This window comes from Gadus macrocephalus, chromosome 16, assembly GCF_031168955.1.
Source record: "Gadus macrocephalus chromosome 16, ASM3116895v1".
Classification (NCBI taxonomy): Eukaryota; Metazoa; Chordata; class Actinopteri; order Gadiformes; family Gadidae; genus Gadus; species Gadus macrocephalus.
In genome coordinates, this window is record NC_082397.1 from 7,796,635 (window position 1) to 7,807,393 (window position 10,759).

The 10,759-nt window shown below is 48.5% G+C and overlaps 1 protein-coding gene across 6 annotated transcripts in view; it reads right to left on the bottom strand.

Annotated features, from left to right (window-relative positions):
* Positions 1–10,759, bottom strand: part of frya (furry homolog a (Drosophila)) — a 66,896-nt gene that overhangs the window by 40,644 nt on the left and 15,493 nt on the right. For all 6 annotated transcript variants that reach the window (XM_060074284.1, XM_060074280.1, XM_060074281.1 and 3 more), the window contains exons 2-12: positions 10,630–10,759; positions 7,056–7,109; positions 4,458–4,597; positions 4,220–4,310; positions 3,896–3,975; positions 3,708–3,788; positions 2,234–2,402; positions 1,875–1,973; positions 1,465–1,563; positions 541–642; positions 101–204 (exon numbers count right to left, since the gene is read on the bottom strand). The exon at positions 10,630–10,759 is cut by the window's right edge and continues 70 nt beyond it. In XM_060074284.1, coding sequence (XP_059930267.1) covers positions 101–204; positions 541–642; positions 1,465–1,563; positions 1,875–1,973; positions 2,234–2,402; positions 3,708–3,788; positions 3,896–3,975; positions 4,220–4,310; positions 4,458–4,597; positions 7,056–7,109; positions 10,630–10,749 — 1,139 coding nt within the window. In that variant the 5' untranslated portion in view covers positions 10,750–10,759. The remainder of the gene's footprint in view (positions 1–100; positions 205–540; positions 643–1,464; positions 1,564–1,874; positions 1,974–2,233; positions 2,403–3,707; positions 3,789–3,895; positions 3,976–4,219; positions 4,311–4,457; positions 4,598–7,055; positions 7,110–10,629) is intronic.

Here is a 10,759-nt window from a genome sequence, read left to right on the forward strand (position 1 = left end):
CATTATCAGTTGGGTCTGCGTTGACCACTGAGTTGAGGAATCGCTGGGTCTATTGTCAGACCAGCAGATCCCTGGATTACACCCAAAACAGGAGACTCACCCCTGGGTGGCTGTGTTGCTCTCACACTTGATCCTGATCATGTAGACCCACAGCAGGCGGTACAGAGACTCCAGCGCTACGCGGGCCATCTTAGGGTCTTTACTCTGGAAGAGGAGTGTTTGTCAGAAAGGCACAGCAGCAGACGAGGATGCATTAAAGTATCTATTGTTTGTGTTTTTTTAATGCATTGTAATTATAGTGTTATGATCATTGACTGTTTGAGTCCCGAGCGTGTTCCAGTTTCAATCCAAAACGACCTGATTACTACCATCATACACTACACAGCGTGCACCACTACCACGACCATCGACTGCATTACGTATTGTATCACGAATTGTAGAATGAGCATCAAGACACTGTCTCGTTTAAACCAAGCTGGACGTCTTCAGGTGTCGCCTCGACTACGTTACCATGACGACTCGGCGGAGGGGTTCCGTTACCTTGAGGTTGGAGAGGCAGTTGGTGAGGAAGATATGCCACCGGCTGAGGAAGAACTGCTTCTGGCTGACACACAGCAGACATGTGACCAGCGGGTACAGGGCCTGAGGACAGAAGAGATAACAATAGTCTCCGATCCGGGGCTCCCTCAGGGTATAAATGGGTATAAATGTATAGTAATAGACAGGTTCTTTTAATTAAACTGGGCCGAGGGCTGGATGAAAATGGATGGTGATCCGTTCTGCCTTCAGGGAATAGATGAGATCACGAAACGCCTCCTGACAATACTCCCGTACCTTCGTTTCCTAAAATGTGGAAGCCGATGTGAGGTAATGTAATGAACATCGCCTGACAGAAATGTCTTCTAATAATATCTTAAACTACCTCAGGCGCCTGGGAGTCCTCTGCAGGGTCATGCGGGGGCTGCTGTCTGACTGTGACACCAGATGGACGGCCACAGGAGACATGTGACCCGTAGTGGGCATGCTGGCCCTGATGCTAATGAAGTACTTTGCATTGCATCCTCTCACGTTCATCACCACAGTCCTCACTTCCACTTCCTGCTGAGAGTCGGCGGCGGCGCCCAATCTTTCTTCGGTGCAACTGGAGCTCATTACACACCATTGCGGATGCAATGAATCAATCTCAAGAATGTCTAATGAATTTAAAATAGAAAGCGATGTGTGCAGGGAAAGCGGCATGCCGGTTGGTATAAAGAGCCAGACTGTCTGTCCTACGGTTTGTAAACGTTGCAGATGACAGAGAGCATCAGCACAGGATTGACCTAGACTCCCACAACACTTTAAGTCAGCCGAGGTGTGAAGCTGAGGTTGTTACAGTGTCTATGGGCGAGGGTGTAATGACAAACAAACAAACAAGACTAAACGGGCCAACCCAGGAGTGTGGCTGAGGAGCTGGTGACTGACCAGTGAGTGCTTCTTCTTGGAGGACGACTCCAGGGTCGTGTCGTACATGCTCTCCACAAAGTTCCTCAGGCAAGGGACGTTCACCTCGTTCTTCACAGCCTGGGGCAGGACACAGATCACATTAAACCATCAATCCGTCCATCGCTCAATCGAACTTAGAGCTAAATCGAATAAACTGTGCTGAGCAAGTGTTTCACAAGAGAAATAACACAACAAGAACGATAATTAAAGTAAGACACAGAGGATGAAATAGACAAAGATTGTAAATGAATAGAGAAAAGCCAAAGCTCAGAAGGTCAGAGTTTGACCTCAGATGGCGGCCTGAGTCTCCGCCCCCAAAAGAGATGGTTCTATCACCACAAGCCATGCCAAGCCATGTCAGGTTGAACGGCCTTGCAGGAGACACTTACGGCCGCCACGGGAACTAGGATTTCTACGAAGAGGCCGGCCAGGGCATGCTTGATGTCCTTATCTCTGTCCTTGACCTCCAGGAAGTACTGTGCACACTCCTGCAGACACAAGTTCAGAATGGAATGAGGTGTTGGAATTTGTATCTTCATTCATTAGTTCTGAATTCATGTTCTCTTGATAATGTTTCTGTTGCAGAGAACAAGGTGAACAAGGCATGAATGATTTTTTCCTTCAGATTTTGTTGAGGATATTTTATTTTTACGAAAAGGGCTTATTCACCACAACAAAGAATGAAGAAGAAAGAACCATATACAACTGACTAACTTGAATATTTTCAGGTTCCCATCTGACAATTTACCTGCAAGAACTGGAAGGAGGCCTCAAAGTCTTCCACAGGGTACATCTTGATCCTGAAGAACTTGACACCCATGATGAGGCTGATGGTGCTCTGGACCACATAGGGGCTCTGCTCCTTCTGCCTCAGCTCCTTCAGCTCACTAAGGAACCTCTTCTTCACCGCCGGGAACCTGGAGACCGGGAGGAGGACACAACCCAACCATGAACAACATGAAATGACATCTACCTGTGGCTGAAGTGAATCCTGACTCCACTGGTGGGACGTAGAACACACAGCAAAGGGTTCGTCAAATTCCAACCTGAGGTTTGACCCTAAGATACATGTCTTCATCCAGCCACGTTCCTAGTCTGTCTTCACAGTTCGATCCATAAAAATACATAATGGCATCAAATATAGATTAAGAGTTGGGCTAAGTAAAGACTCATCCCAGTAGGATGTTCCTTAGAGCCTCCTTCTCATGCTATTTCCCCCCTTGATTCAGCAGGAAGGAAGAGGTCATAAAAGGTCCAAAATACTTGACGTTTCAACACAACTTCTATGAATATCGTCCTCTTCTGGCCCCGGCGCCGGCAGACGGTTAGTCTGCACCCAGGAATAAACCCTCCCCGGACCCCGGTCTTTGGAGGAGTCGGCCACATTTAGGCCCCATTTAACCACAATCCAGATTTAAACCCGAGACAAAATGCCTTCATTGGGCTAATTTGGGAAGGTCGTCCATCAGGGGAGCGCGTGTGAGCATCCCCCGGAGCCTGGGGCTGGGCCACGCTGAGGAACGTGTGTGTTCTACTGTATCTGGGGTGACCTGCCCTGGGACAACCGCACGGCATCTGGAGGCGACTCTGTCTCGCCCGCCAGGCGACCAGAGAAGACCACACTCCCAGGGAAGTACAATGATTGAATCTGATGAATCAGATTTCAAACAGTTCCTCCAATTTAACGTGAGCCTTGCAGGGATATTGAGGGAGAGGGTTCTCGGTCTTGTGAGAGAGAGGGTTCTCGGTCTTGTGAGAGAGAGAGAGAGAGAGAGAGAGAGAGAGAGAGAGAGAGAGAGAGAGAGAGAGAGAGAGAGAGAGAGAGAGAGAGAGAGAGAGAGAGTGTGTGTGCAGGAGCCTGAGTGTGTTATGGTCTAAAATAAACAAACACATCCGTTTCCAGTCCTAGTTGGTTGCACGCATAACAGTCAAAAAGGATAAAAATTAGATTTTTTACGAAAAGATTTGCATCATTGTCATCCGGCATCCTCGTCATCATCATCATCATAAACCAGCACCACAATCATCTCCATCACCATCATCATCATCATCATCATCATCATCATCATCATCATCATCATCATCATGTGATGTAATGAAAAGACATACACAGTAAATATTAAATTTCAAGTCAAACTGAAGGTCTCAAAAGCATTCAGCACTGCACTCAACGACAGTCTGCCTCGCCCTGGCGTCGGTGGCTGCAGCACGGTTGGACTCACTTGGCCTGGGCGAGGACTCCTATGACTTCAGCGTAGAGGTCTGCCACCGTGTGCATGTTGCCAGTGTTGGGGCCATGGTATCTGTGGAGAGGTGGGGAGGGGGGAACAGCCAGAGGTTAGAGAGCAACGCTCCACCACAACAGGAGGGAGACGTACACGGAGAGAGTGTTACAATGAAATGAGCTTACCCCTCTTTGTATCTAAAGTGCTTAAAGGCTAAGTTAATGACCTCATTAACCAAACTGTCAAGTACAGGGTGGAGTGGCATCTGGGGAGGGAGAGAAACAGTGTCATGGGAAACGCAGTGTCATGTTGGTTTTAAATGGAAAACAGTCTCTTAGTGCCAGCTGAAGCCGGTCTCAAAGAGCATGGTTGTGTTGCGAACATATCAATTTGAATTTGTGTAAAGTAAACATGCCACAATTGTGTTTACAAAGTTATACATTTATATCACGGTGTAATGTGCAAGTACAAACTGGCTGTAGGTCAGGGCGGAGTTATTTGGGGGTCACCTGTTTTAATACTTCTATGAGGACCAGAGAGAAGATGAAGTCTATGGCCAGATCTCTCCTTTCAAGTAAATAATCCTTCTGTTGTTCATCGCTAGAGGAGAAAAACAAGACACAACATGTTTCCAATCACGAAATGGATAACCGTCACTCGTTAAGCAGTGTGCTATTTCATTATCTAAATTTCTGCACGTTAAAGATACAGACAACTATTTTCAGCACATCCCCACTTGGAGCTCACTTCTTGGGCTTGGTGTTGGCGCGGGGCCGGTACTCGTGGTACTCCTCGTCCAGGCCCGTCTGCTTCTTGTACCAGTCGAACAGCGTGCGCAGGATGGAGGGAAGGCAGTACTCGGACAGGGAGCTCATGCTGTTGATCAGCTGCACACAGGAGACACAAGGGGAGAAGGTAGTCATTCAGGAGATGCTTTGGCCAAAGACACAAACGATTCTCTCAACAACTCTTTGTAAGTTACGTATGGACAAAAGCATCTGCTTTAAAGGTCCGGTTGGTGTTAGAGAGTGAATACAGAGACAGGTCATTAAGGAGCAGCTTGGGCTTAGAGAGTGAATACAGATAAATCATTAAGGAGCAGGTTGGGGTTAGAGAGTGAATACAGATACAGGTTATTAAGGAGCAGGTTGGGGTTAGAGAGTGAATACAGATACAGGTTACTAAGGAGCAGGTTGGGGTTAGAGAGTGAATTCAGATAAATCATTAAGGAGCAGGTTGGGGTTAGAGAGTGAATACAGATACAGGTTATTAAGGAGCAGGTTGGGGTTAGAGAGTGAATACAGATACAGGTTACTAAGGAGCAGGTTGGGGTTACAGAGTGAATTCAGATAAATCATTAAGGAGCAGGTTGGGGTTAGAGAGTGAATACAGATACAGGTTATTAAGGAGCAGGTTGGGGTTAGAGAGTGAATACAGATACAGGTTACTAAGGAGCAGGTTGGGGTTACAGAGTGAATACAGATAAATCATTAAGGAGCAGGTTGGGGTTGTCATTAAAGGAGAAACCCGGGGTAAGATGGATCTGGGGTATGATAGGTAGATTGGCGAACACAGAGCTTGTGAGATTCGTCAACAACACGCAAGCTCTGTGTTCGCCAATCTATTTATCGAGTCTTAAAGTCAAGATGGCATCGAAGGGTGAACTACTGATGGTATTGTGTGCATAAATTGTCCTTTTTAATAAACAATCTGTACCCTTACAAAGTTATCAGTGCCTCATTTTATATGTTAAGACCCTTATTATACTACCAAAGAAGTGTTGGGCTACTTCTAGCCCTGTAAGTGGTTAAAAATAGCGATTTAGTTTTTACCATGAGACGTGCACCTATTGTTCCAAGTTTATAGAGTATTGGTAGAATAAATAAAAACAGGCAACTTAAGAAAGCGTATATATGCGCTTTTTTGCTCCCAAATGAACATTCCAACTCGTTATCATACTGCATATCCCAGATTCACTTTACACCGGATTTCTCCTTTAAGGACCAGGTAGAGGTTTGAGAGTGCATACGGATACAGGTCAGTAAGGAGCAGGTAGGGGTTAGCAGGTACGGGGGTTAGTAGGTAAGGGTTAGCCGGTAGGGGGTTAGTAGGTAGCTGTTGGCAGGTAGGGGTTAGGCAGACACCTTAGCCACATTGCTAACCTGCCTGACATCAACACAATAAACAAACGTTCAGATCATGTGTTAAGCAAGCAACAGACCAGAGAGAGGGGTGTACTTGATCATAAAAAAGAGAGGGTACACAGGTTCTGGCGGTGAGGTGGTACCTCCCCCTCCCTCCCTCTCTCTCTCTCTCTCTCTCTCTCTCTCTCTCTCTCTCTCTCTCTCTCTCTCTCTCTCTCTCTCTCTCTCTCTCTCTCTCTCTCTCTCTCTCTCTCTCTCTCTCTCTCTCTCTCTCTCTCTCTCTCTCTCTCTCCTCCCTCCCTCCCTCCCTCCCATGGGGGAGGGTGATGGGACGGCTGGGTGGGTGAGGGGTTTGGGGGATGGGTGGCAGGAAGGAAAGGCAGGGCGGGAGACGGGTGCAGCTCCCTGGCACACAGGAAGGGTGGAGAGGCTGTGTGGGGGTGTGGAGGGGGGTGAGAGGGCAATGGGGGGGGGGGGGGGGGGGGGGAGGGGGATTGTGCTGGGGGAGGGGAGGTGGGGTCGTGGGGGGAACACTGCAGGGCCTTCATTCGACGCCGGGCCCCGAGAAGAATCCGGGCTCTGTGAGGGGAGTGGGGCGAGCACGCCCCAGGCCAGGACACAAACGGCGCTCTGTGGCCCTGAAAGAGGACCTTCTCCTCTCCGGGGCCCACAGGCCGGCCCCTGGACACACCTAGACCTGGGCAGCGGCCAGACCCTGAGGTAACCAGCCCCCGGCCCCGGCCACGGCCTACGGGAGTCCTTGTAGGGTTATGAGTAGCCCCCTTTCAGCCCCCTCCCCCGCCCAGCACCCTACAGCCCCCCCCCCCCCCCCCCACGTCAGGCTGGCGCCTTGCCAGAGGGCGGGGTTCGAAGGAGGGGATCGACTCAGTGGGCAATTAGTGTGTTGGACCGTAAAAATAAGGCCAGTGTTTCCTCAATATTAGCGAGTATGTTCTGTGTTCTGGTTTTCAACATAGATAAGTTAATACACGATGACTAACTGGGACATTTAAATATCCGCTGAATGATGTTGAATACAACTGAATTGTGAGCATCTTGATTAATAACGGGGAAACTTTTTATGTTTCCTTTGTTAAATGTTATCCTGGTGTTTCGTGTATCTCATATCGCACGTGTCTAGTGAAAGTCACCCAGAATGTAAAACGAGGGTTCAGTAGTGTGAGTATTGTGTTGCACTCACCTGGTCAAACTGTGGGTCCTCCCCCCTCTGCAGTGATTTGGTTAATGGTTTCTCCTGAAATCAAAGAAAAGGAGGGAAACATTATATTCGGCGTCGCTCCTCAAATACTCACAATCACACACCTAAAAGAAAAAACAAAGATCCATCATCTCCATTGGGACACGTAATTGTACATGTCGGTGAGAGTGAAGAGGATGAAGGATGAGGTTCTGAGGAGTCCTTCATCACGATCAGAGAGAAGCGCCATCAGCCCGAGTCCATTAACCATGAGACACTAACGCTGTTCCCCCATTACAGCGGCCTTCACTCCGATGCACTTCTTCCACATATTTTCTGGGTTTGGACTTAAACATGTGATCAGAATCCCCCTGTGATTATCTCAACAGCGCAGTCAAACACACTAGATCATGGGCCCCTCGCAGACTTTACCGTTCTCGCTTTCAATTGTAATCGTGATAAGAGTTTTCCCAAGTATGACTGGTTGGTAAACTGGTGTCGGGACAGCTGATCTGACAGAGTTGGATGGTCAATGATCTTGCTATGTGTGGCTGGGGTTACGATGCCATCCTGGCAAATTAACGATGGGAGCAGGGAGGGGAGGGCATACCTCACACCATACTCTTCTGTGTGCGCTAATTTCAAATGAATACAACCTCGTCAAACCTGCCTGCTTATTTTTTCGAAATAGCCTAACTCCAGATTTAAAATAGCTTGAAACTATCTCTTATCACAACAAACAAACCTCTGTTTCATAACAACTTGTGCTACTTTCTGTGCTATCTGAACCGAACACAGTAGTAGCTGACTGTTATGAGATGTTGTAGTAAATCTACAGCTGCACAGTATATCAAATTCCCATCCTTATCCCAATATTGATGTTAGCAAAAATGCACAATACGTCCCCCAACCTTGAGGGAAAGTTCCTGTATCTCTGTGGTGTCATGGTGGCCAGACAACACTGCAATATATCTGTATCGATTAATCTTCTGGAAGAGATCGCTAGCGCCTTGTATTGACCTGCTGTAGACTGTAAAAAGGCTCTTTTAAACTGGAATTCCAATTAAAGGGTAATGCTGATGAAACTGATGTTGACAAACGCTCACATGGGACGAGTCCATTGGTCCCCTCCTGACAGATAGTCAACACTGATAGGCTGACAATAGGCCTCTAATGTCCACATTGGCTCTGTTTGCAGCCTGATTCAGCATTATTCATATTCAGAAAGGCCGGCTCTGCGTTTCAAAGCACGACCACATCCCACAAAGTAGAAATCGAATGACTATATAAATAGAGACTCTTGTTTGCTGATAATCAAGAGCAGAGGGGGATACGTCGTCTTCTAATAAGCACCATGGCATGGCCTAATGAGGGAAATAGGGGACCGATTCCCTACAGGAGCCAGAGGAAGCAACAGCAGCGCTGTAATTAGGTAATTGAAGTCATTATCCCTGTTCCCTGCAGACCCACGGCCGGGGCCCACAGCTCCCTTGCCAGCTCCAGCACCACTCAGCAGAGCTGAGACCTCCAGGGTCGAGAAAGCAAAAGTCCTCAAAAGAATCCTGGCTCCTGGCTCCAGCATCTGGATTCATTAGCTCTACCCAGAGGTAAGGGCTAGGTCTATGAAGGGACTTAAGGCATTTGGTACAGAGTTGTCGACCACTGCTTGCATTGTCACAGTCATCCAACACACACATTGGGACTGAAAGCACTTAGGGAGCCCGGATAGTCTAGGGTTAGAGGGGGGTTGGACTTCCAGCAAAAAGGTACAGGGCTTTATTCCCATTGTCCACAGTGTCCCTGTAGGCATCAAAGAGACAGATACCTAAGCCCTATAGGCTCCTGAAAGACATTTAAGGATGATGGTAGTGGGGTTGGTGCTGGTGGTGGTGGAGGTGGTGGTTGAGGTGGTGGAGGTGGTGGTGGTGGTGGGGTTGGAGGTGGTGGTTGAGGTGGTGGAGGTGGTGGTGGTGGTGGGGTTGGAGGTGTTGGGGGCGTTGGGGGCGTTGGTGGTAGCGGTGAAGGTGGCAGTATTGGTGGTGGTATTGGTGGTGGTGTTGCTGGTGGTGTTGGCGGTGGTGGTTGAGGTGGTGGTGGTGGTGGTGGGGGTGGCGGTGCTGGGGGCGTTGGTGGTGGCGGTGGTATTGGTGGTGTTGGTGGTGTTGGTGGTGGTGGGGGTGGTGGTGAGGGGCACCCCTCCCTCCATTGACCTAGGCTCCCCGCCACCTATCTGTCACCCCGGTGTATTTATCACGGTTGTTCCTGGCACTGCTCAGCCTTTTCCAGCCACTGTGGTTAAAAGTGAGTGGCATGACCTTTCTCTGGATCCCAGGGAGGGCATTCCTCATCGGTCCTCATCACTTCAACATTTGTATGTGATTATCGTCGCATTCCGGGAGGAAAGCACAGAGCCTCGATCATTGTTTTATGGATGCAACGGAAACACGTTATTACAATCTGTGGGACCTGTTTAAATGCAACCGGCGACAAAAACTGCAACGGCATGCTATTGGTATGCAGTGTGAGAAAACAGGCGCAACCAAATCAGCACGACCACATTCATATTCAAAACAAACAGCAGGATGATGCAATCCATTGGCAGAGCACCCACAGGTTATATCCCTGCCAGGTTAACACAGAGAACGACTGTGTACTTAAACTGAGAGCATCGGGCATATCTAAACGTGGGCATCACCCCTGGGTTGGAACAGGGAGACGGGGCCTTGAGAATCGGGTGGGTGCATCTCCTTGAGCACCGCAGTGTTCTCACTAGCATCTGTATGTTTGGACTGTTAAAAGGCAGCCAGTGTGGGAGTGTGGGAACACAGACCATGCTGTTGGATACTGACTTTAACTGCTGTTTGACAATGATATGTATATTCAGTGTGCCATGGGCCATGGCCACTCCCTCTGTAGGCCTTTACGCACCAGCTGGACTACAAAAACAACTGCCGTGAAAAAACACCACAGGCCATTTCCCAACATTATCCTCAGCAGCTGAACCCTTGTCTCGTAGTGATGTAAGCCTTTTGCAGTGATAGATCCCTGTAGGGGGATTCACGGTTATGAGTTTCATTAGCAGGACGTTGACATACGAGGCCAACCTTTCACACAGGGTGAGGTATGGGCAGTGGGCTGGTCCCCAGTGTGAAAGACTCTCAGAGAGTAGGCCTGCTGCCCTGTTTCACACAAAGGTCTTCATCCATCCTGACCTGGAACTACAAGAGGGCTTACCCTGCCTTTCATCTTTCATACACTAAGCAAGGGTTCATTACTTTATGGCTAGTCCGATACCAATGCTTTAAACAAGTCATTCATTGAGTCGATTGCAATTAGCTAGCAAAGCGCTACCAATGTCGCCTCCTACATCCATATGCTATCTCATCATAAGCATCTGAGCACACCGTCTTCCTGTTAACAAGCCTGCTTTTAAAGACACTAACTATAAGGTGCACAAACAGTATCGTTCCACTATGAAGAAATTAAATCAGGATAAACAGGATGTTCAGGGCAATATTGACACAGCCATTGTCCCGTCATTGTGTGTCTGGTGTGTGTTCACTTTCTGCTGACTCACCAGTGGCTCTGCCATGATGATGCGTATCTTGCGCTCTGAGGCGATGGTGAAGTTGGCGAACAGGCTCTTGAGGACGAACTCGCCCGGCCTGCTCTCGGGGTCCACGCTGATGGGCGTCATAGCTGGGGGG